The sequence below is a fragment of the Lithobates pipiens genome, unplaced genomic scaffold, assembly GCF_037356315.1.
Source record: "Lithobates pipiens isolate NorthernLeopardFrog02 unplaced genomic scaffold, aLitPip1_a1.2 Scaffold_22, whole genome shotgun sequence".
Taxonomy (NCBI): Eukaryota; Metazoa; Chordata; class Amphibia; order Anura; family Ranidae; genus Lithobates; species Lithobates pipiens.
The window spans coordinates 34,737,462-34,764,167 of NW_027507784.1; the positions used below are offsets into that span (position 1 = coordinate 34,737,462).

Sequence of the window (26,706 nt, forward strand, 5' to 3'; positions counted from 1 at the left end):
TGTTCTAAACATGGGAAACATGTGGCACTTCACAGGCATACTATAGGCACCCCCCAGGCATGATATTTAAAGGAATATTTCACTTTTTTTTTCACTTTAATTGTCATTAAAATCAGTGCTCCTGCCAAAACAGCCATTTTTAAAAACATTTTAGGCATTGACCCATGTCCCCTGGGGCAGGAGCCAGGTCCCCAAACCCTTTTTAGGACAGTATCTTGCATATTAGCCATTAAAATTAACACTTTTTATTTAGAACGTTCGAGTCCCATAGACTTCAATGGGGTTCTAATGTTCGTAGGAATTTGGGGTCCGTTCAAAAGTTCTGATGCGAACCGAACCGGGGGGTGTTCGGCTCATCCCTAATCAACAGATCTATTCTGTGTTTAATAGTACAGAAAATTACACAACCTCTTATTTGAATATAGATGTAACTATGATAGAGTAACATACAGAAGATTTAGAAATACATTACACTGGTGGCAGGAATTCTATATCCAGATTGACATCATATGGTTAATGAACACACATATATAAAGATGGCAGAGCTATAACTATATATATGATGGATCCATAGCAACACCATTAAGCACTCCCATGTCACTCTAGTTTGCGAATCTTCTAGTGATACAGAATACTGTTGGCTTTCTTAGGAATCCTATAGAGATTTCCAAACTAGAATTACAGTAATTTTATCCTAATGTGCCTGTATGGTTCTGTTTACTTTCACATGAAACAGATATGTTATCAGAACATCATCAACTGAAGCGAAGTGTGCTTTATCCATGTATACAGCAGTCATACACCAATTAAAAAAAAAATTGGAACCACACAAGGGGTTCTGCAATGACGCACAGACTATGATGGATCCCTGCATGGAAATGTTGCACACTGTTGAATGGAACCTATAGAAATGAAAAGAAATACAGTATGGAGCCTCAATTGATGGTCTGCTGGTGGTATATCCTTCTATCACTGGTGAGATCTTACCCACACTTTGGTGGGACAAAGTTGGGCTCTAGACTTCAATGGAGATTCACCTAGCATCACATAGCACTGACAGATTACACATGGAGCATTATGGAACAGTTCTGAGAAGACAATGTCCATACTAGATGCAGGTAGTGTAGGTGGGTTGTATGTGAGGGTTGTACACAACTAGGAATGATTGGGAAGGACTGATCTAAGTAGAGGCGATTCAGTTCGCATTGTGCGCTATATAAGTATTTCATTCATTCATTAAGGAAAGAAGTGTAATACTACCTTGAAACTCGGGAAGTCCGTATATGTACAGATAGTCCGGTGGAGAGATTTCAGATAAGTCTCCATCTAATAGAGCTATTTGAGTGAAAAGCAAATGAAAAAAAAAAGTGTAAAGCTTAATATACTTCAATAGAATAAATACCCCTGTTTTTACAAAATACCTTTCCTTGAGGACCTGTTTACATCATTTGCCCATTGCAGCCCCAACACAAAAGACATTGCCTTGTTTGCTATGAAGTCAGTTCATCACACTGGGGGTTATTTAATTAAAGCGGAGGTCCACCCTAAAATGGACCTCCGCTCATCGGAATCCCCCCCCTCCGGCGCCACAATTGGCACCTTTCAGGGGGAGGGGGGTGCAGTTACCTGGATAATCCAGGTAACTGCACCCACTTCCGGGATAGCTGTCTGCGGAAAGGGGCGTAGATTAGTGAAATAGTGACGATCTAGAGATCGGCTTCGGGTGCCGACATCGCGGGCGCGTTGGACAGGTAAGTGTCACTATTTTAAAAGTCAGCAGCTGCAGTATTTGTAGCTGCTGGCTTTTAAAAAAAAAAAAAAACGCGGCGTCCCGGCGGACTCCCGCTTTAAGGCAAATCCACTTTGCACTGCAAGTGCACTTGAAAGTGCATTGAAGAGGATTGTCATCTAGTTTCAAGGGGGTCTGTTTAATAATTTTGATTAATTTATGTTTGAGTCACGAGGACTGAGCAGATTTAGTACTTCAAACGCATATCTTGAAAGATTGTTATAAATTCATTTTGTTAATTATTCAAACCAATAAAGTGCCACGGCCATGTTTACTCCATTCTTTAAGTGTTGGTCTTGTTTGAAATTGCAGCCTGCAATACCCTGCTTTGCATTTTCTGCAAAGAGTTCACTGATTGTGCGAGGTGGAGAGCGTGACATCACTCCCCACCTCATCTAATAAGTGTATGCTTTTTAATTGATTCAGAAAATGCAAAGCATTCTCGTATTGGCACCCGTGCTAATAAGCTGATGCAATGTGGTTTATTTACTAAAGCTAGAGAGAGAAAAATTTGTCACAATTCTGCTGAGAAAGCAATCAGCTTCTAACCTCAGTTTGTTTAACCCCCCTGGTGGTATTCCTGATTGTGGCTCGGGGTGGATTTTCAGGACCAAAAGCAGTAACCGCGAGCCAGACTCGGGATCGCATCGCAGGATCCAGGAAGAGCTTACTTACCTTATCCCCTGGATCCTGAAATGTCTCCCGGGACTGTGTGCAAGCTGTCCTCCGCTCGATCCATCACTGTGTCTGTGCTCTGTTGCCTGCAAGCAGTGCGACGCACGGGGACAGAGAAAGGCAAATTCAAAAAGTAAAACACACACAGTACATACAGTATACTGTAATCTTAATGATTACATTACTGTATCAATTTATTTCAACTCCATTTTGTCCCTTGTGGTTTCTCCAGCGCCCTGCATGCAGTTTTATATTATAGAAACTGTTCTTTCTGCCTGGAAACTGGAGATTGTCCATAGCAACCAAAACCATCCCTTTACATCAAACGCAGGTTTAGACCTGCTAGAAAACAGAGCTAATAAATTAGAATTAGGGGCATCTGCTAGGTATTGTATATTTATAGTCACATTGGGCCAAGCTGGACCAACATAACTATGAATAATAAAGCCATGTCTGGATTTATTCTTTAACCACTCCCACCCGGCCGTATATATGCATTGGCCGGGTGGGAGCCGTCTACTCCTGATAGGACGTTCAGGAACGTCCTTCAGAAGTAGCGAAGTAGCGGTCCGATGTGCTCGTGTCACCCGGACACGGCACATCTCAGATCGGCAGGAGGGCTCTGTGATTGGCCCTCCTGATCACATGACGGCCGTGTCCAATCACGGCCGTCATGTGATGTAAACAAACAGCCGGTTGCTAGGCAATCGGCTCTCCTCTCCTCACACAAGTCATCGCTGAGGAGAGGAGAGCAGAACGCTGCAGCCGGCTGATGATCAGTGAGTATGAGCTGTTTTTTACAGCTTTTTACTCACTGATCATCAGTCTAGTGTCAACACACAACACACCACACAGTATAAACACAGTCCCCACATATGTCCCCAAAACACACATGTCCCCAAAACATACATGTCCCCAAATAATAAAAGCACATGTCCCCAATAATAAAAACATGTCCCCCACATATGTCCCACTAAAATCACATGTCCCAATGATTATCTGCACACATATGTACGTGATCACCTGCACACATATGTACATGATCATTTGCGTACATATGTCCCTGATCACACAAACCAATTATTATACACTTAACAGAATTTTGTTTACCAAAAACATGTAGCAGAATACATTTTGGCTTAAATTTATGGCAAAATTTGATTTTATTGGATTTCTTTTCAAAGAGAAAAAAGAAAATATGTTTTTTTTTTCAAATTTCTGCATTTTTTTTGCGCTTATATCGCAAAAAATAAAAAACAGAGTTGTGAATAAATAACACCAAAATAAAGCTCTATTTGTGCGAACAAAATGATAACCATTTAATTTGGGTATAGTGTAGCATGACCGCGCAATTGTCATTGAAAGCGCTAGAGCGCTGAAAGCTGAAAATTGGGCTGGGAAGGAAGGGGGCGAAAGTGCCCTGTATTGTAGTGGTTAAGGATCAAGACTTTTTAAAACATTCTGATCCAATTTCCATAATCCTAGCTAATTATCCATTCACTGTTTAATAAAATAAAAATATCTCATAGTCAAAAGACACTTACAGGGAACATATGATAGCTCCAGGGCTCTTAATTCCTCATAGTTGTGTCTTCTCAGTATGTCGTACACTTTGTCCTTGTTAATATAACTCCAATTATAAATCATATCACAGAGCAATTTCATCTTTTCCTCTGAGGACGGCTTCGCTCTCAACTTAGTATATTGTTTTTCTGTCAGGAGGCGCTGATCTAAAAGATCCTGCAGAACTGGATCTACATTTATAACTTTTTCTATCAGTTCCTTCTGGTTTTGGTCCAAAAAGTGATTCCTAAAAATCATCTGACAATCTGAAACAGAATAAAACATTATATTAGAGGCTTTTTTTTTCTTATAGCCACATATTGTTACCAAGCACATAGGAAAATCTGACCATTCTGAGTATTATAGAAGACATTTTGTTCACCCTTTTTTAGAAGGTCTCATAAATCATTCAAAATGGACCTACCTCTAGACCTGCAAGAAAAAAGTAAAACACAAAACTATATTACAACTTACCTTTCTGTTTTTGTCTGTAGCCAGGTGTGGTTTCCTAAACTATTCACATTTTTATTCAGACATAGCAGTAGTACTCTGAGTATAGCCCTGGTGTCCCACCTACAGTCCTTTGGTACTTGTATGGCCCCCGGGCTTCAGCAAAATGTAGTAAGTGTTTTCTCTGCCTGGGATCTTACTCAGGGTCAGTAAAGGAAAAAATATCACTTAAACCAGATTCTGCTAGTTAAATGATTTGGTTAAATTCCTTATCACATCATTTACCATTTTCTTACTGTCTGCTTTATATATTTTTTTCCCTAACCTTTTAGAATGGATCAGCATATCACATATTGGGGGCAGTGATTTATAATTTAGGGAGCACTGGTTTGTAAAGGGGCTGCAACAGCAATGATCACTAGAAGTCTCATGTAAATTGTACTCAGTCTCTAAAGGGGAGATTTATAAAAACGGAGCACTCAAAATCTACTTCAGTTGTGCATGGTAACCAATCAGCTACTAACTTCAGCTTGTTCAATTAATCTTTGGCAGTAAAACCTGGAAGCTGATTGGTTTCTTTGCAGAACTGTGTCATTTTTTGCACTCTCCAGTTTTAGTAAATGAACCCCTGTCATCTGCAGCCCATCTTTAGCCACAAATCACACCTGTAGAATTCCTGTAGTCTCTGATCATCTTCTATGGGCTGCCAATATTTACATATGTATATTGTTATTTAAACCCCGTTTGGGCTTTTTATGGTAGAAGCTTGTGCCTTAATTGACCATAGGATATTCCTATTTGGGAATTGATTTTTGATTTTACTTAATCCATAATCGCTTGTGTGAGAGGGAATAGGCGCAGTTTTTCTACATATTTTTTTTAATCTTCTATAGTATGTTTAATGTCTCTGACCATCTCATATAGAATTTTCAATGTCTAAAGGCATCTGCTCTAGAATCCCCGCAGCCTCTGACCATTTACCATCCACAGTCTGACCATTATCTATATAATTTCCACCATCTCTGAAAATTTTCTGTAGCGTTAAGGCGCTAAATATTATAGGCAGTGATGTTAGGGACCACAATTAAAGAGTTGAATCACCTTTACCAAAAAACTGCCTATGCGCGTAAGGAGCTCCTGAAGATAAAAACAAACTGTGCAGCCTTGACTAAAGTTGACTAATTCCCTTGGTATGGGTGTAGGCCATTTACGTACCTCCAAATGCCTGGCTAAAAAAACTCCCAGAGATGGCATCATCCCATCCTGTCTTGTTGCTAGGAAATTCACTGCCCTTACTGCTGATACCCACCATGACAGGAGCAAACTCTCAACACCCACACATATTTGGTCCACTATCTCCTCCATTGCAGCATCACTGAACTCAGAGCTGCTGTAACAGGGGAGAGGGAGCATGCATGTAAGGGGGTTTGACTAAGTTGGGAATGTCTTAGAAATGTCCTAGGAACAGGGCAAAAGGAGATGATCTATCTCTGGGAGTATTTTCAGACAGGCTACAACAGCCTACATCTATAGCAAGCATATTACTTAAAGCGGTTCTTCACCCTAAAGGGGAAGTTCCGCTAGTATTATCCCTCCCCCCCTCCGGTGCCACAATCGGCACCTTTCGGGGGGAGGGGGGTGCAGTTACCTGGATAATCCAGGTAACTGCACCCACTTCCGGCCAGACCGCCGCAGACCCCCGCATCGCTCCGCCCCCCCCCCCCCCCGTTGTGTTCTGGGAAACACACAGTTCCCAGTGACACAGCGGGGAACCAGCGCAGAGCGACTCGCGCATGCGCAGTAGGGAACCGGGCAGTGAAGCCCTCATGCTTCACTTCCCGATTCCCTGACAGAGGATGGCGGCGGTGGCTGCAGCGAGACGAGCGATCGCTCGTCATCTGCCGCCGACATCGCTGGAACCTGGGACAGGTAAGTGTGATATTATTAAAAGTCTGCAGCTGCAATATTAGTAGCTGCTGGCTTTTAATATTTTTTTTTTTTTTAGGTGCAGCTCCTCTTTAACTTTGGTAAAAGCTGCACAGTTTGTTTTTACTGTATCTACAGGCACTGGTTACCTGAATTGTAAGTTTTTTGGTAAAGGTGAACTAACCCTTTAAAGCCCCTATATAAAAGTAAGTTGACTAATACCCCAGAGCTCATATCACTTTGCTCATTACTGACTTATTAAAAGATGTTTGAGGAGTGAAGCAGGGATACACTTGTAAGGCCATATTTGCTACTTTGGCTGAATCCAGAATTGCCCCTACTTATTGGGCGAAGCATCACATAGACTTACCGTCATCAAATCTGTCCTCTTGTGTTATCAAGTTCCTTATGATTCCATAGTTGTATTTTTTCAGAGCCTTGTATACTTTTTCCTTGTCAGGATAGCTCCAGGTCCTCACTGTATCATAGAGAGATCTCATCTTCTCCCGGGGTGTTGGCTTTTTCATAAGGTTTGTGTGCTGTCTCTGTGTGAGCAGCTGCTGATCCCGGAGATCATCCAACACTGGGTCCACCATCATTATGTTCTTTATGAGTTTTTCTTTATATTTCTCGAGAAAATGCATTCTGGCTACAAGGTAATAGAAGAAGGATACAATTATGAATTCATTCCTTATTTTTTTATTTAGTATTTGGTTGATTAAACAAAACAGACCAGAGTTCTTGTTTTTCATTGGCATTGCCTTATTTGTCAATTTATTGGCCATTATGGGATTCCTATACAGTGGGGATTGAAAGTTTGGGCACCCCAGGTAGAAATGTGTAGTAATGTGCATAACGAAGCCAAGGAAAGATGGAAAAATCTCCAAATGGCATCAAATTACAGATTAGACATTTTTATAATATGTAAAAAAAAAGTTAGATTTTATTTCTATCATTTACACTTTCAAAATTACAGAAAACAAAAAAATGGCGTCTGCAAAAGTTTGGGCACCCTGCAGAATTTATAGCATGCACTGCCCCCTTTGCAAAGCTGAGACCTGCCAGTGTCATGGATTGTTCTCAATCATTGTCTGGGAAGACCAGGTGATGTCAATCTCAAAGGTTTTAAATGGCCAGACTCATCTGACCTTGCCCCAACAATCAGCACCATGGGTTCTTCTAAGCAGTGGTCTAGAAAACTGAAACTGAAAATAGTTGACGCTCACAAAGCTGGAGAAGGCTATAAGAAGATAGCAAAGCGTTTTCAGATGTCAATAGCCTCTGTTCGGAATGTAATTTAGAAATAGCAGTCATCAAGAACAGTGGAAGTTAAAGCAAGATCTGGAAGACCAAGAAAAATATCAGACAGAACAGCTCACAGGATTGTGAAAAAAGCAATTCATAACCCACGTTTGACTGCACAATCCCTCCAGAAAGATCTGGCAGACACTGGAGTTGTGGTACACTATTCCACTATAGAGAGATACTTGTACAAATATGGTCTTCATGGAAGAGTCATCAGAAGAAAACCTCTTCTACGTCCTCACCACAAAAATCAGCGCTTGAACTTTGCAAATGAACATATAGACAAGCCTGGGGCATTTTGGAAACAAGTTCTGTGGACCGATGATGTTAAAATAGAACTTTTTGGCCGGAATGAGCAAAGGTACGTTTGGAGAAGAAAGGGCACAGAATTTAATGAAAAGAACCTCTGTCCAACTCTTAAGCATGGATCAATCATGCTTTGGGGTTGTATTGCAGCCAGTGGCACAGGGAACATTTCACGAGTAGAAGGAAAAATGGATTCAATAAAATTTCAGCAAATTTTTGATGGTAACTTGATGCCATCTGTGAAAAAGCTGAAGTTAAAGAGAGGATGGCTTCTACAAATGGATAATGATCCTAAACACACCTCAAAATCCACGGGGGATTACATCAAGAGGCGTAAACTGAAGGTTTTGCCATGGCCTTCACAATCTCCTGACCTCAACATTATTGAAAATCTATGGATAGACCTTAAAAGAGCAGTGCATGACAGACAGCCCAGAAATCTCAAAGAACTGGAACACTTTTGTAAGGAAGAATGGGCAAAGATACCTCAAACAAGAATTGAAAGACTCTTGGCTGGCTACAAAAAGCGTTTACAAGCTGTGATACTTGCCAAACTTTTGCAGATGCCATTTTTTGTTTTCTGTAATTTTGAAAGTGTAAATGATGGAAATAAAATCAAACTTTTTTTTACATATTATAAGAATGTCTAATCTGTAATTTGATGCCATTTGGAGATTTTTCCATCTTTCCTTGGCTTCGTTATGCACATTAATACACATTTTTACCTGGGGTGCCCAAATTTTCGATCCCCACTGTATATGTGACTTGGAAGATTACATGAAAAAGTGAGACATGGAGAAGAACAAAATGGATGGAGGGTTTGCATGGCGAAGGGGAGGAACAGATCAGAGAAGACTTAACATGTGAGTTTATTGAGGAGGGTGTAGGTCTTAGCTGACTGATGTTTGAAAGTCTGATGGGCTGAGAGGAGCGAAGTGTTGGTCAGGCTTTACCCACTCACCTTCCCTTAAATTTTAAGTTAGAAAGAAGTCAAGGGTTGGAGAGATGTAACAAAAGAAAAGTAAAAAATATATAATTTTGCTACTCACCATAAAATCCTTTTCTTGAAGTCCATTGAGGGATACTTGGTAGAGGTGAAAGGTAGAAACTACAGGAGAAAAGTCCTGGGCCTCAACATTAGGGATGGAGTTTGTAATCTCTGCCATCATTGATATGAGAAGATTACTGTAACTCCAACTGTGCAGTATTTAAAAAAAAATGTTTTTGCATTGGTAAATATCCCCTATGACAGTGCCCAGCTTCCCAAACCTTTTTTACAGCAGTTTGATGAATCTCCAAATTGGCCAGAATCTAATAAGATTCACCCCTTATAGATTTCCTTAGGATTAGTCTATAAACTTTGGTTTGCTGATTTTGAACAAGATTTGATGAACCCTTGGTGAATAGAACCCAAGCAAATTCACCCATCATTGACAAACACCACCTATCAATGCCTATAAAGCATCTGCCAGAAATTTAGGTAGTGCCAACTGAGAAAATCTTTATGCCAATTGTCTACATCCGGAGTGTAGAAGGTTGATAAGGCAAGAACCTGAAAATATGCCCAGGATGGGACCTGCTCTACCACTCTTGTTGCAGTGAGACTTCTGGTTACTCCCCGATGATTGATGTCCAACACCCACCACCACCTGTCATGTTTTCCCTTGAAAGCCACATGGATCAAACACTTAGACAAAGGTTCTGCAATCTAACACTTTGGCAACAGTGCTCTACACTTATGCACTGACATGGGACACATGGGAGAGAGGAGACCAGAGGCTTCCAGCAAACAATCACAGGTAAAATGTAGATCTCATTTATGGGATTTTGATCCATCGGACATGGTTTGACAATGTAACAGACTGGGTGCACAGCAGGTTCCATCAGTGAGAGCAGTAACTCTGGAAATGACTTCCAAACACTTGCCAATTTGGTACTTAAAAACAGGTTCATCCTATACCAATCTAGTAAGCACCTTGTTAAGGCTGGATCTACTGTGGTGGCAGTACACCTCTAAACAAAATCTTTACAAAACCGATATCATGCTAACAAGTATTTGAGGAGTTGCGTGCAAAAAACGTATCATGTTGCTTCCAATCTCAGCCGTTAAAAAGTAGATAATTGCGTGCAAAGAGAAGGTTTTGTAGCCTTGGGTGTTGTAAACAACCCTTATGCTGCATACACACGATCGGAATTTCCGACGGGTAATGTTCGATGTGAGCTTGTTGTCAGAAAGTCTGACCGTGTGTATGCTCAATCGAACATTTGCTGATCGAAATTTCCGCACACAAATGTTTGAGAGCAGGTTCTCATTTTCCGACAACAAAACTTTGTAGGAAAGTCTGATCGTTGGTACACAAGTCCGTTCACCAAACACAACATTAACAGAAGGAGCCCAAAGGGTGGCGTATGACTATTGAACTTCTTTTATCAGCCCGCCATAAGTCTTGTATATCACTACGTTCGTAATTGTTGGCCAACATTTGTGTGACCGTGTGTATGCAAGACAAGTTGAAGCCAACAACCTTAGAACAAAAATTTACGGTTTTGTTGTCGGAGGGTCCAATCGTGTGTACGGGGCATAAGACCCAAAGACTCTAAACAGTCTTTAGAAGACTAATGCCCCGTACACACAGTCAGACTTTCCGATGAAAAATGTGCGATCGGATCGTGTTGCCGGAAAATCCAATCATGTGTGGGCTCCATTGGACTATTTCCGCCAGAATTTCCGACATACAAAGTTTGAGAGCAGGATCTAAAGTTTTCCGACAACAAAATCTGATCGTTTCAATTCCGATCGTGTGTAGACAATTGCAACAGACAAAGTGTCACGCATGCTCAGAATAAATTGAGAGACAAAAGCTATTGGCTACTGGCCCATTTAAAGTCCCAACGTATGTTTTGTACGTCACCTCGGTAAGAACGATTGGATTTTCCAACAACTTTGTGCGAACATGTGTATGCAAGAAAAGTTTGGCACAAAATCAGATGGATTTTTTCGTCGGAATGTTCAACCGTGTGTACGACCCCTCAGAGGTAAGCTTGTCATTCAATAACTTGAGTGACTCAGAATCAGAGTCTCTGTGGCTGATGGCTCAGAAGCTCATATGGCTCTGGGTAAATCAATTAAAGAACCTTCTGGAAAGAGCACAAGAGTGCTTTTGTAGATTCTGCGATCGGAGTCTGAAAATAACTGGGTCATTTGGTTCATCAAACCAGCCATTACAGGCGCTGCCTGGTCTTCCCGCACACTGGTTTACCACATCAGACCTGAAAGTGATCGTTCTCATTTGCTATGCTACCCTGTTTCCCCCAAAATAAGACAGCGTGATTGTCGGTGATGGCTGCAATATAAGCCCTACCCCCCAAATAAGCCCTACGCTGTTTCCCCCGAAAATAAGCCCTACCCTGAAAATAAGACTTACAGGGACTTTAACTAGAGCTTATTTGGGGGGTAGGGCTTATATTGCAGCCATCACTGACAATCACGCTAGGTCTTATTTTGGGGGGAAACATGGTATGATATGTCTAAAAACGCTGTGTGTATGTGAGTATAACAACTGTTTTTAACTTGGATTAAAAACTTATTTTGGTAATGCACTAGGTCAGTGCACCCTTCTCTTGCCATTATTTAAAGTCTTATGGATACCCATTGTCCTGAGGGGGCAGCAAGGCCACTGGCGTGGGAGGATACTTTCATTATACACCTCCAAGGAGAATAGCTTCTTGAGATGTGCCTGATGCTTTGATGCCATATCTACAATATGTGTTTGCCCCCAGAATGATCATTTGGCTCTCTTCTTCCCTACCTCCCCCTTTGAACCAGAACCTTTAAGCAGCGACAGCCCTCGGGAGGAGTCACTGTTTACCGGGCACAGTGATCAGGGAGGTGCTGGTGTGCAGTGTGGGGAGGATGGCCTGGTGTTGGATGTACTGTGGGGGCTCAGCCATCATTGTGTGATCTGAGCCGATGGATACGTGCCTGGAATTTGTACACAGAGTGGGCTCCCCCCATCACCGCTCTCATTGGCAAGGGAGGGTAGGGGATTGAAAAGCATAGGGAACACTATATCCCGTCGTGTCTCCTCCAGCCCCAAGCTGTGGAGAAATGCTCAGGGAGGATACCGGTAACCCGCAACACAGCACTGATTGGGAGAACATTGATTGTAAGAAGCAGGGGGGTTGCACTGCCCAGTGGGGGCACTGAGAACCCTTCCAGGTGGCACAAACAACCCAGTATGGCATAGAGACCCCTGCCAAGGAAGAGCACTACCCAGTGGATGCACAGAGAATCCTGTCAGGGGGCACAAATAACCCAGTGGGGGCACAGAGAGCCCTGCCAGGGGGGCACAGCCCAACAGGGGTACAGAGGAATAGTGGGATGAGGGGTATAGGAGGTATTGTGTTATCTAGGAGTGGGGGGGTACACGAGGTCTGGTATTATCCAACAAAGACACAAACAACTGTTAAAGTCTATGGGACATGAACATGAGAAATCAAAAGTACTAATTTTAAAGGCAAGTTAATTGTCATAAAAAGTGTTTGGGGACCCGGGTCCTGCCCCAAGGGACATGTATCAATTCAAATTTTTTTGGTTAAAAACTGATGTTTTTTTCAGGAGCAGTGATTTTTTTAATGCTTAAAGTGAAACAATAAAAATGAAATATCCCTTTAAATATCATGTCTGGGGGGTGTCTATAGTATGCCTGCAAAGTGTTTAGAACAATATCACATCAAAATGACATTTCTAAAGGAATAATTGTCGTTTAAAACTGATTGTGGCTGTAATGAATTGTAGGGTCTCGGAAATATAGATAAAAACGGTATGAATATGAAGGGGAACCCCGAACCAAAAAAAAAAGGCGTAGGGATTTTTAATTGGGATATTTATTATAGCAAAAAGTAAAACGTTTTTTTTTTCCAAAATTGTCAGTCTTTTTGTATGAAGCGCAAAAAATAAAAACTGCAGAGGTGATCAAATACCACCAAAAGAAAGCTCTATTTGTGGGAAAATAAAATATCAAACTGTCATATGGGTACAGTGTTGGATGACAGCACAATTGTCATTCAAATAGTGACAGCGCTTCAAGCTGAAAATTGGCCTGGGCAGGAGGGGGGTGAAAATGCCCTGTATTGTGGTTAAAGGGATAAAATATGGGAAAATATGCATGTATTCCAAAGATGGACTTTTTTTGACATACCCTTTAACTAGTTAAAGACCGAAAGGATTTTCCCCCTTAATGACCAGGACATTTTTGCAATACGGCACTGCGTTGCTTTAACTGACAATTGCGCGGTTGTGCAACGATGTACCCAAACAAAATTGATATCCTTTTTTTCCCTACATATAGAGCATTATTTTGGTGGTATTTGATCACCTCTACATTTTCTTTTTTTTTGCGCTATAAATAAAAAAAGCAGACAATTTTGAAAAAAAAACTATTTTTTTTTTACTTTTTGTGATAGTAAATATCTCCCCCCCAAATTTTTTTAAAAAAAACTAAATTTCTTCATCAGTTTAAGCCAATAAGCAGTCTTCTACATATTTTTGGTAAAAAAAAAAATTGGTTTGTGCAAAAGTTATAGCGTCTACAAAAAAGGGGATAGATTTATGCCATTTTTAGTATTTTTTTGGCTACGATCTGCTATTTTTAGCGTGACTGCGACATTGCGGTGGACAGATTGGACACTTTTGGCACTTTTTTTGGACCATTGACATTTATTCAGTGATCAGTACTAAAAATTGCTGATTACTGTATAAATGTCACTGGCACGGAAGGGGTTAACACTAGGGGTGATCATGGGGCTAAGTGTTCCCTAGAGAAATGTTTCTAACTGTGGGGGGAGTGTAGTGACTGGAGGAGGAGAGAGATCATGGTTCATAATAACTAGGAGCAGCAGATCTCTCTCCACTCCCCTGACAGAACGGAGATCTGTCTGTTTACATTGATAGATCCCCGTTCAGTCTCTCTGTGGAGCAATTGCGGGCGGTTGGCGGACATCGTGGCCGTCGGCCACGCGCATCGGCTCCAGCGCCACAGGCACTCCCCCTAGAACTCTTAAAGTGGCCAACGTACAAAGACGGTGATATGCTCAGGAGAGCGAACCTGCCACAGTACAACTGCGGTGGCTGGTCTTAAAGTAGTTAAAAAAACTAAAAACAGCATAGAATATTTGAGACATTTTAACCAGAATAATCAAGTCAAGTAAACCCTGATAAGGTTAGTGAGGAGGTTAGTATGACTGGAAGGTACTGGATTGTAGCAAGGGCCATCTAACCCCCTTGAATTGTATTGTACTGTCCCTTTATTTTGTAAAGTGAGGTGCAAACTGAAGGCACTGTATACAGTAAATGCTGAATAATAATAATAAATGTATAATCCGTAATATTTATCCACTTCCTGACCGGCGCACGTCGATGTACGTCGGCAGAATGGCACAGGCAGGCATATTGGCATACAGGTACGTCCATTATTATATGCCGCCCTGCCATTGCGTGCCTTTCAGGACCCCGTGAGTCTGGTTGCGGGTCCTGCGGACTTGATCGCTGAGGGGATACCCGCGATCGTCTCACGGGGAGGCTGAACTGGGAGATGCTGTTGTAAACAGCATCTCCCCGTTCTGCCTAGCAACAAGTGACACTGATCTCTGCTCCATGTGATTGGAGCAGAGATCAGTGTTCACTAACACACAGCCCAGCCCCCCACAGTTAGTAACACGCCCCTAGGAACACTTAACCCCTACACTGCCACCCACTGGTTAACCCCTTCACTGCCAGTGTCATTTACACAGGAATCACTGCATTTGTATAGCACTGATTGCTGTATAAATGACAATGGTCCCAAAAATGTGTCAAAAATGTCCGATGTGTCCGCCATAATGTCGCAGTCATAAATAAAAATAAAAAAATCGCTGATCGCCGACATTACTAGTAAAAATTTAAATATTAATAAAAATGCTATAAAACCATCCCATATTTTGTTAACGCTATAACTTTTGCGCAAACCAATCAATAATCACTTATTGCGTTTTTTTTTAACCAAAAATACATAGAAATTGTCGCTCTATTTTTGTTTATAGCGCAAAAAATAAAAACCTCAGGGTTGATCAAATACCACCAAAGGAAAGCTCTATTTGTGGGATAAAAAGGACGTCAATTTTGTTTGGGAGCCACGTCGCACGACCACGCAATTGTTAAAGCGACGCAGCGCCAAATAGCAAAAAGTGGTCTGGTCTTAAGCCAGCAAAATGGTCCGGTCTGAAAGTGGTTAAAATAGACACAAACAGGAAACCTTGGGTGATATGATATACAATGTATCATTTATAAATGAAACAAACAGGAATGATGTGTGAAGGCGATAGGCAATGTTAGGCCGCGTACACACGGGCGGACTGTCCGCCCAACTAGGTTCGTCAAACAGTTTGACAAACAGTCCGTTCAAAATTAGCATGAACGGACTTGACCACACACGACGAACGAACAGTCTGCTGAAAACTTGCGCGATGACGTGAACGGCACGTACGACGGGACTCGAAAAACGACGTCCTATACACTGCAATACAACCTTCGGCGTGTAAATCCTTTCTGAGCATGCGCGGAACTTAGTTTGACGAACAAGCCTACATACGAGCAGACTGTCCGCTCAAACCAAGTTTCAGCGGACAGTCTTACGGAAATTCCGAAAAACTTTGTTCGGCAGACTGTCCGGACAAAGTTGGGCGAACAGTCCGCCCGTGTGTACGCGGCCTAACAATTATGAAAGACGCAAACAGGAAATATTATGTGAATGTACAGTTCTCTCAGGTTAGGCCAATTCTTACCTGCATCTTCTGTCTTGCCAATGTCTCTTCCTTGTATTCTAAAACTTTCTAAATGGGAACAAGAGCCGCAAGTTAGCCTAGGTTCACCCAATCAGCAATAAGAAAAAGAAAACTAGAATATTAAAGTGTATAAGGCCTGAAAGTCCTAGAAGCCCTGTCCAGCGTTTACTCTTATCTGCAGCTCTTGTTATAGAGCTTTCCCCTCACTTCCTGTCTGGCTGGCATTGTGTTCCCAGACAGGAAGTGAAAGGAACTCTCCAAACAGCAATAAGTCTTGAAGCGGAGGTCCACCCTAAAGTGGACCTTCCGCTCATTGGAACCCTCCCCCCTTCCGGCGCCACAATTGGCACCTTTCAGGGGGGAGGGGGGTGCAGGTACCTGTACAGTACAGGTATCTGCACCCACTTCCGGCGTAGATTCTGCAGAAGGTACGCCCCTTTCCGCAGAATCCACGCCCCTTTCCGAAGGTCCCCCGCTGCCTGCTGGGAAACACACGGATCCCAGAGACAGCGGGGACCATCCTTATTGCGCAGCGCGACTTGCGCATGCGCAGTAGCAGAGGCGGCTCTAGACTTTGAGGCCTTAGGCAAAACTTAGACATGAGGCCCCACTCACGCCCATAATGGGAAAAATATTATAAAAATGATAAAAATTAACTGTATGAATGCATATATTACTTAAATCCTATGAACTATGAATTCAGTTTCTATAAATTTCTCTAGCCAATTATTCTTTAATCAAATATCATTAAACATAGGGTGGGTGGGTATATATGTTACACGCACACAGATATAGATCAAATTGTGCAGCTGCCTACTCATTACCCTTTGTGCTGTCTCATGAATGTGAAAGGAATTTGTCAACAAAGTATAAAACAAAAAAAAAGTAATTTTACAACATATTCTAAAACATAACCTGTTTAATGCAACAAGTGATTTTTTTACAAAAATGAAAAACATAAAAACATATAAATATGTAACTTTGAATATTTGCTCAGTAGTGCATGGAACATAATAGGTATAAAGTGCAATATTTTTCAAGTAACAAAATAACTCAGTTTCTTGTATTCTTTAGCAAAACATCAATAAAAAAAAAACTTAGATTGAAACTTTAGTCAGAAAATTAAGTCCTGCTATCCTGTGCAGCCAAAGAAGCTGCTTCTGTTGGATCTGCAACTACCATGGTGCTGCTCCAACAAATACCTGTCAATTCCGAACAGGTGTCTGTTTAGGGTGCCTGCAGGAAAACAGCCTGGTGTAAGAGTGCCCTATTAGATTAGACTTATACCAGGGTCCTTTCTCAGGCACTTACTGAAAGCCAATCAAAACAAAAACAAACAAAAAAAACCTTTGTTTCAATATACAATACCACAATATATGTGCTAACTATAGTTGGGGCTCATACACAAAGCCCCTGGGAAGTTTTAACAGTAGTACATTTTTTTAATGTAAATTGGCTACCTAATATATATCGCAATAATAGGTAAAGTGCAAAACAAATTACATAAATAAATGAATATATAAAAAAAATTATCCCAGTTGAAGTCACATGTTGACGTAACGCGTAGGATCCGAGGCGTCTCAGATAACGGAACAGACGCTCAGACTGTGATACGAGCTCGGCGCTCGTTTTTACAAAACTCCTGTACCCCTTGAAAAATGTGAGTGTTTTTATAAATGTAAATAAAAGGTTTTGTTCCCATTTTGAAAATACTACACTATGGTGGACCTCCTTTATCTTTTTAATGTTTATTGAGAACCATATCATCTGAAGTACTCAGTGGAAAGAGAGGAAGATAAGGATTACCCTTACCCCCCTCCCCCACCTCCCCTGTCTGCACTTAAAAGTTGAAACGGACATCCAGGAAAGGATCAAGCTGAAGGGAACGCTCCCCTCCTCCTTTATCTGCTATATGCTGTTTACCTTACAGCAGTAAGGTAACCATTCATTTTTTCCATGGGTGTCAGTGACTCTGAAGATTTTCTCTGTTGTATTTGCACTTAAAGGCACAGTGTCACTTTGAAGTCAAAGGCAGCAATACACAGTGTTCCAGCGCAACACTCTGCACGTTTGCACTTTTTGCACATTTGGACTTAGGATCTCTAAAGTCCAAAAACCGCACTGGCTATTTTGTCTAGCGAGATGATTTAAATTATTATTTTATTATATTTTTTCTGTTGTTTTTTAGTTTTATTTGCTTTATACCTCTCTATATTAATCACCATATGAATGACTCACGTATGCGTCATATATTTTGCACAGTGATATAATCACCTATAGTTGCACCCTCAATGTGACTCTGTATATCACTTAATAATTTGTTCCATTTATTTTTGCACAGGTGTCATAACTATTACAGTTTTTTTATATATTCATTTATTTATGTAATTTGTTTTGCACTTTACCTATTATTGCGATATATATTAGGTACCCAATTTACAATATATTGCACTAAATATTTCAAATAGGAGCGCAACACCACCCCTCCCTTTTTTCATTTTCACATTAATTTGGACGTGAGTTTGGTCCATACGGTGTATGCAGCACTTGTTTCTTTGTTATTTTTATTCACAAATCCATTTTAGCGCAGGAATACCCACTTTTATAAATTTTTTTAATGTTTCAATATCTTTTAGTGAAGACAGTCCAAACCAGCTAAGGGACAGTCCCATATAAGGGACAGTCCGACCCAGCTAAGGGACAGTCCGACCCAGCTGAGGGACAGTCCGACCCAGCTGAGGGACAGTCCGACCCAGCTGAGAGACAGTCCGACCCAGCTGAGAGACAGTCCGACCCAGCTGAGAGACAGTCCGACCCAGCTGAGAGACAGTCCGACCCAGCTGAGAGACAGTCCGACCCAGCTGAGAGACAGTCCGACCCAGCTGAGAGACAGTCCGACCCAGCTGAGAGACAGTCTGACCCAGCTGAGGGACAGTCCGACCCAGATGAGGCACAGGCCAATTCAGATGAGGCACAGGCCAATCAGATGAGGCACAGGCCAATCAGATGAGGGACAGGCCAATCAGATGAGGGACAGGCCAATCCAGCTATGGGACTGTGACATTCCAATCCACCTAAGAGACAGTCCGACCCAGCTAAGGGACGGCCCAATCCAGCTGAGGGACAGCCTAATACAGCTGAGAGACAGCCCAATCCATCTATAGGAGTGTGACAGTCCAATTCAGCTATGGGACTGTGACAATCCAATCCACCTAAGGGACAGTCCAATCCAGCTAAGGGGCAGTCCTAGCTGAGGGATATAGTCATAGTCCAACCCAGCTGAGGGACATAGTCCGACCCATCCAATCCAGCCAAGGCACAGTCCCAGATAAGAGACAGCCCAGCTAAGGGACAGTCCAACCCAGCTAAAGGACAGTCACCGACCTCACATCCATGATACAAGAGATGGTCAGAGACTGTGTACGGACAATAATACAGGAGATGGTCAGAGACTGTGTGTGGACAATGATACAGGAGACGGTCAGAGACTTGCAGACAATGATACAGGAGACGGTTTTATTATGGTAATGACAAGCAAACTCTTACCTGGCTAACACGGTATGAAAAGTTGGAGCCACTGACAGGGTGCTGACAGACAATCATGCCACAAAGATGCAGGAGATGGTCAGAGACTGTGTGCGGACAATGATACAGGAGATGGTCAGAGACTGTGTGCGGACAATGATACAGGAGCCACTGTGCCATCAAAAGCAGCCACCGTGCCATTAATCGCAGCCACTGTGCCATCAAAAGCAGCCACTGTGCCCATCAATTGCAGCCACCGTGCCAGCAAACTCAGCCACCGTGCCCATCAAATGCAGCCACTGCGCCATCAAATGCAGCCACTGCGCCATCAAATGCAGCCACTGAGCCATCAATTGCAGCCACTGCGCCATCAAACGCAGCCACTGCGCCATCAAACGCAGCCACTGTGCTCATCAATTGCAGCCACTGTGCCATCAAACGCAGCCACTGTGCTCATCAATTGCAGCCACTGTACCATCAAAAGCAGCCACTGTGCCATCAAAAGCAGCCACTGTGCCATCAAACGCAGCCACTGTGCCCATCAATTGCAGCCACCGTGCCAGCAAACTCAGCCACTGTGCCCATCAAATGCAGCCACTGCGCCATCAAACGCAGCCACTGCGCCATCAAACGCAGCCACTGTGCTCATCAATTGCAGCCACTGTACCATCAAAAGCAGCCACTGTGCCATCAAAAGCAGCCACTGTGCCATCAAACGCAGCCACTGTGCCCATCAATTGCAGCCACCGTGCCAGCAAACTCAGCCACTGTGCCCATCAAATGCAGCCACTGCGCCATCAAATGCAGCCACTGCGCCATCAAACGCAGCCACTGTGCTCATCAATTGCAGCCACTGTGCTCATCAATTGCAGCCACTGTGCCATCAACGCAGCCACTGTGCTCATCAATTGCAGCCACTGCGCCATCAAACGCAGCCACTGCACCATCAAACGCAGCCACTGTGCTCATCAATTGCAGCCACTGTGCCATCAAACACAGCCACTGTGCTCATCAATTGCAGCCACTGTGCCATTAAACGCAGCCACTGTGCCCATCAATTGCAGCCACCGTGCCAGCAAACTCAGCCACCGTGCCCATCAAATGCAGCCACTGCGCCATCAAATGCAGCCACTGCGCCATCAAATGCAGCCACTGTGCCATCATCAAATGCAGCCACTGTGCCATCAAATGCAGCCACTGAGCCATCAATTGCAGCCACTGCGCCATCAAACGCAGCCACTGCGCCATCAAACGCAGCCACTGTGCTCATCAATTGCAGCCACTGTGCCATCAAACGCAGCCACTGTGCTCATCAATTGCAGCCACTGTACCATCAAAAGCAGCCACTGTGCCATCAAAAGCAGCCACTGTGCCATCAAACGCAGCCACTGTGCCCATCAATTGCAGCCACCGTGCCAGCAAACTCAGCCACTGTGCCCATCAAATGCAGCCACTGCGCCATCAAATGCAGCCACTGCGCCATCAAACGCAGCCACTGTGCTCATCAATTGCAGCCACTGTGCTCATCAATTGCAGCCACTGTGCCATCAACGCAGCCACTGTGCTCATCAATTGCAGCCACTGCGCCATCAAACGCAGCCACTGCGCCATCAAACGCAGCCACTGTGCTCATCAATTGCAGCCACTGTACCATCAAAAGCAGCCACTGTGCCATCAAAAGCAGCCACTGTGCCATCAAACGCAGCCACTGTGCCCATCAATTGCAGCCACCGTGCCAGCAAACTCAGCCACTGTGCCCATCAATTGCAGCCACCGTGCCAGCAAACTCAGCCACCGTGCCCATCAAATGCAGCCACTGCGCCATCAAATGCAGCCACTGCGCCATCAAATGCAGCCACTGTGCCATCATCAAATGCAGCCACTGTGCCATCAAATGCAGCCACTGAGCCATCAATTGCAGCCACTGCGCCATCAAACGCAGCCACTGCGCCATCAAACGCAGCCACTGTGCTCATCAATTGCAGCCACTGTGCCATCAAACGCAGCCACTGTGCTCATCAATTGCAGCCACTGTACCATCAAAAGCAGCCACTGTGCCATCAAAAGCAGCCACTGTGCCATCAAACGCAGCCACTGTGCCCATCAATTGCAGCCACCGTGCCAGCAAACTCAGCCACTGTGCCCATCAAATGCAGCCACTGCGCCATCAAATGCAGCCACTGCGCCATCAAACGCAGCCACTGTGCTCATCAATTGCAGCCACTGTGCTCATCAATTGCAGCCACTGTGCCATCAACGCAGCCACTGTGCTCATCAATTGCAGCCACTGCGCCATCAAACGCAGCCACTGCACCATCAAACGCAGCCACTGTGCTCATCAATTGCAGCCACTGTGCCATCAAACACAGCCACTGTGCTCATCAATTGCAGCCACTGTGCCATTAAACGCAGCCACTGTGCCATCAATTGCAGCCACCGTGCCCATCAAACGCAGCCACTGTGCCATCAATTGCAGCCACCGTGCCCATCAAACGCAGCCACTGTAAAGCATCCTCAGTAAAGCAGATGAAAAGTTATTTTTAGAATGTGTGAAAATAAAACTGTCTTGTCAATGCAGAGTTAATATGGCCTTTGGACTCTTAGATTTGGTGGGGGTGCATTGTTGTTAGGTTTTTCATATATATATATATATATATATATATATATATATATATATATAATAGTTATAAACTGTACCTGCTCCTGCTCCTCGCCTTGGTGACAAATTGGTAAAGGCAGCAGGACTCAGTTGGAGAAGCAACACATGATGTTCTAGCTCTGCTCTGAAGTGCAATCTGGGAGTTGTAGTCTCTGCAGAGCACAGGCACCAGACGGCCATGTTGAAGTCTATGTGCTTGTACTCTGTGGGAGAACTACAATTCCCGGCATGCAATGGGGCGGCCGTTAGGGGAAGGAAGGGCTAGGACTCGGAGGACGGCGCTGCTGCTATTGGATGTGCAGGCAGCCTAAGCCATGCATATTACACAGACATACTCTTATCACCCCCCCTCGTCCACCGCCGCGGAGCTCACTCTGCACTGCCTGCAGCTGTGTGCAGCCCACCGCCCGCTCACCCCGCCGCTTGAGAGTCTGTCCCACACTCCACACAGCAGCAGACAGTGCAGCAGAACACCTCAGAGGCAAATTAGGCAATCGCTCGATGGCGAGGCCCTTTCTGTGGGCGAGGCCTAAGGCAATCGCCTAATTTGCCTAATTAAAGAGCCGCCTCTGCGCAGTAGGGAACCGGGAAATGAAGCCGAAAGGCTCCACTTCCTGATTCCCATACCCAAGATGGCGACGGCAGCACCCGAGAGACGATTAAGAGATCGGCTTCGGGTGCCGACATCGCGGGCGCGCTGGGCGGGTAAGTGTAGCTGCTGGCTTTTAAAAAAAAAAAAACGGCGGAACTCCTGGCGGACTCCCGCTTTAAAAACCAAAAAAACTTTTTTGAAGTAGAGGAAGATCAGAACCTTAGCCAGCATTTCTATTGTTGTCTATGTCCCTGTTGCAGAACTTATTTTCTGCCTGGGGAAACCATTGTCAGCAGGACAGGAAGTAAGGTTAAATCAATCTCAGTGCCCCAGATAGCTGTATTAGCCAGACAGGTGGTCTAATCCTTTCCCAATTCTATCTAAAGCAAAAACAATTGCCTTCATATACACTTTATGACTGTATTTTAAATCGTAATCAGGAATAGTGCGAGTCTACAGGTATGTCATTCACCTTATAAACCTAATATTGCTAATAGTGTCATCCAACACTAATTTTCCATTCGTTTTTCTACTTATAGAAAATTTATATTAAATGACAATCAGGTTAACAGCTCAAAAATAATAAACACCCAGTGCTGTCCCATTGTTCTTCACCCTTGTTAGCCCTTGAACACACGGTGGGAGATTCCGTCAGAATGTTTCCAATCGGACCGTTTTGTCGGATATTTTCCGACTGGGTGTGGTCTGCATCGGACTGTTTCCGTCGGAATATCCGACGGACCAATTTTATCAGCTTGCAGGTAAAATTTTCCGACAAAATGCTCCGATCGGACATACTCTGATCATGTGTAGCCTACTCCGACGGACAAGGTGCCACGCATGCTCAGATCAAATTCCTAGACCAAAGCTATTGGCTACTAGCCTGAAGGTAGTCCCGTCGTAACTAAATAACGTCATCACGTCATGTACAATCGGATTTTCCGACAACTTAGTCCGACCGTGTGTATGCAAAATCACTTCCGGACCTCTTCCGGAATTAATCCGTCAGAATAACTCCGACGGATTTGGTTGTCGGAATCTCCGACCGTGTGTACAAGGGCTAAGAGTGTATTTAAACAACTCTACAAAGGATACACTTTTAGATGCCACAGTTTCCAGCTCCTTACAAAAAGAGGTAGACCCTTAATCTGGTAGCACTTATTGTAGCGTGCTTTGGTTGCCAAATGCAATTCTCTACCCAGCTGCTTTATGTATGGACCATCACCCACAAGCTTTAGTCATGGGGACATGATGGTGAGAAACAGGCAACCACATTTACACCAGTTCTTTATTATTAAAATTGGGACTGGGTTAGGGGACGGGATGGGGTGGATACAAGATATGGAGCATTGCTTGTTTTCTGTAATAATAAAATAATCTGTAAAAATGTTCAATAAAAACTATTCAAAAAATCGTAACCAGGCTCCAAACAATTTTCAGAGTTCAGTTTCATGTGTAGCTGCTTTTCTTGCAGTAACAGAAAAAAAAAAAGCTTTTTTCCTTTTACATTCATGCTTTGGATGTGGCCAAGCAGCATAATATCTGTGACATCATTAGGGACCGAGCCTCCAATTGTGGACAATTGTAGAACTGTGCAAGAGGAGACTAGGGATGAGCCGAACACCCCACCCCCCCCCCCCCCCCCCCCCCGGTTCGGTTCGCACCAGAACATTCGAACGGACTGAAAATTCGTACGAACTTTAGAACCCTATTAAAGTCTATGGGACTCGAACGTTCGAAATCAAAAGTGCTAATTTTAAAGGCTAATATGCAAGCTATGCAACAGACAACGCCAGCAATAAGGGGTATCTTCAGGTGTATACTGTGCTGGAGGCACACAACACCCACTTTAACTACTGCAGATGCCTGTATTAGAGAAAACCAGCAATAAAGGGTAGATACAGGTGTATACTGCGCTGGAGGCACACAACATTCACTAACTCCTGCAGGTGGCTGTATTAAAGAACAACAGCAATAAAGGGTAGATACAGGTGTATACTGCGCTGGAGTCACACAACACCCACTAACTCCTGCAGATGGCTGTATTAGAGAGCAACAGCAATAAAGGGTAGATACAGATGTATACTGTGCTGGAAGCACACAACACAGACAAACTCCTGCAGATGGCTGAGAAAAGAACACACTGTCCCTGCCTTTCTACCTTTTTCCCTGCACGCCAACACACTACACAAGGCCACCATGCTGGCGGCCTTCTATAGTGTGGGGCGTGTACTAAACCCCCTGAGTTATAATTGGCCACAGGCATTCTGCCTGTGGCCAATTATGGCTCTCCTCGCTGCCGGCGATGTGATTGGCCAAGCATGCAGGGTCACTGTGCATGCTTGGCCAATCATGAGCCAGCAATGCACTGCGATTGCGTAGTGCATTGTGGGCTGTTCATACCACACGAATTTGGTGCGAACGGTCCACAAAGTTCTAAATTCGCCGAACGGCCGATGTTCGAGTCGAACATGCATTCGAATCGAACACCGAACTCATCCCTAGAGGAGACCATCACAAACTTTGAGTCAACACATATACTCAATATATAAATATATATTATAAAACTCAATCCAGTGTATACATTCTCATGGGTTTGATTCACTTAAGCAAATTAAATTTAGAATTATTTTTACATGTTCACATTAGGCAAGTTTTGGCATTTTAGGGTACAATTTTGAAAAATGTTTAATCTGGAATCTCTACTTGGAAAGATGGAGAGATTTGACAATATAAAAGATGTATGCACTTATATACAGAACAGAAGCAGTAAGTATTTCAATAACATTTTGCAAACTCTTGCAAGGTTTACAGATCATGGACAGTACTCTGGATGAAAAAATATATGAGAGTACGATATACATCCTTACCACTATCATAATAGTGCGTTTCCCCAATCTTTATGAAGTTCCGTCGTGTGTCATCTGTTCTTAGTTCAAGGACTTCAGGATTATAACATTTTAGAGCCCTCAGGACATTTGCCTTGTTGTTATCATCCCAGCATCGCACGGTGTCTAACAAGCCCTCCATCTTTTCTTGGTATGTCGGTAGTTTCGTTAATTCCTCATACTGTTCATCCGTCAGTAACTTTAGGTAGTGCAGATAGTACAGAATCGGATCTACTCGAATATTCTCATACTCAATCAACTCTGATCGGTGTAGGTCCAAAAAGTGTCCATTCTCTGTGTGGGTCACAGAACAAATAAAACACATATGAAGGATGAGAGAGTGGTTCAAATGAGAGGTAGAAAGAAAGATAAAAAGAGCCCCAGAGAGAACAGGTGGGATTAAAAGCAAGAGAGATAGGGGTTTATATACTAAAGGTAAATTCACTTTGCACTACAAGAAAATAAAAATTCAGTCGCTGTAGATCGGAGGGGAAGCTCTGCTGATTTTATTATCCAATCACGTACAAGCATGATTGGATAATAAAATCAGCAGGGGGGGCGTGGCTTGGCTGAGCTCGATGGCGGACGTCTAACTGATTAGCTCCGCTATCTCGGGACGAAAACTTCAGCTTACAGAGGTATCTCTCACCCACTCTCCATACACAAACGATGGGAACAGCTTCTAGAACCTCCTCCGCATCTCGGTCCCGTTCCCCGCGTAGGAACTCGAGCGGAATGAGCCAGCAAATACCGGAGATGTTCCGCACACAGAGGGGAAACATGGCGCCGTCCCGCCACAGTGCCTCACACTCAGTGCCCTCACATTCTCCTCAGCGCGAAGATGTTATCCTGACTAACGCTGGCATTAGAGACTCTCATCTTGATGGTCCCACTAACCAACAACTCCCTGAGGTAAATCCATCCTCCCACATCAGTATGCAAGACCTAAAAATGATTGCTTCAGATATAAAGGACACCCTATCGGCGGCCATTGCTGAACTTCGGGTGGATCTGAGAGCTTTGTCTGATCGTGTACTTCATGTGGAAAACCGCTCCGATCAACATGAGCTAATCCTTCGTAAATCTACTAGAAAAATTGATGGACATACACTACAAATGAGAGACATGCAGAGACATTTAGAGGATTTGGACAATAGGGGGAGGCGACACAACCTCCGTATTAGAGGTCTCCCTGAAGCCATTGAAG

General features: G+C 43.5%; 1 protein-coding gene across 1 annotated transcript; it reads right to left on the bottom strand.

The window, feature by feature from the left end:
* Positions 1-3,961: 3,961 nt before the first annotated feature.
* LOC143925650 (uncharacterized) lies at positions 3,962-26,281 on the bottom strand. The gene is made up of 5 exons (XM_077450116.1): positions 26,149-26,281; positions 25,482-25,793; positions 15,836-15,883; positions 6,774-7,052; positions 3,962-4,293 (listed from the first exon to the last, which is right to left on the bottom strand). The coding sequence occupies exons 1-5, from the start codon at positions 26,279-26,281 to the stop codon at positions 3,962-3,964; spliced, it is 1,104 nt and encodes a 367-aa protein (XP_077306242.1).
* Between the last annotated feature and the right edge of the window lie 425 nt (positions 26,282-26,706).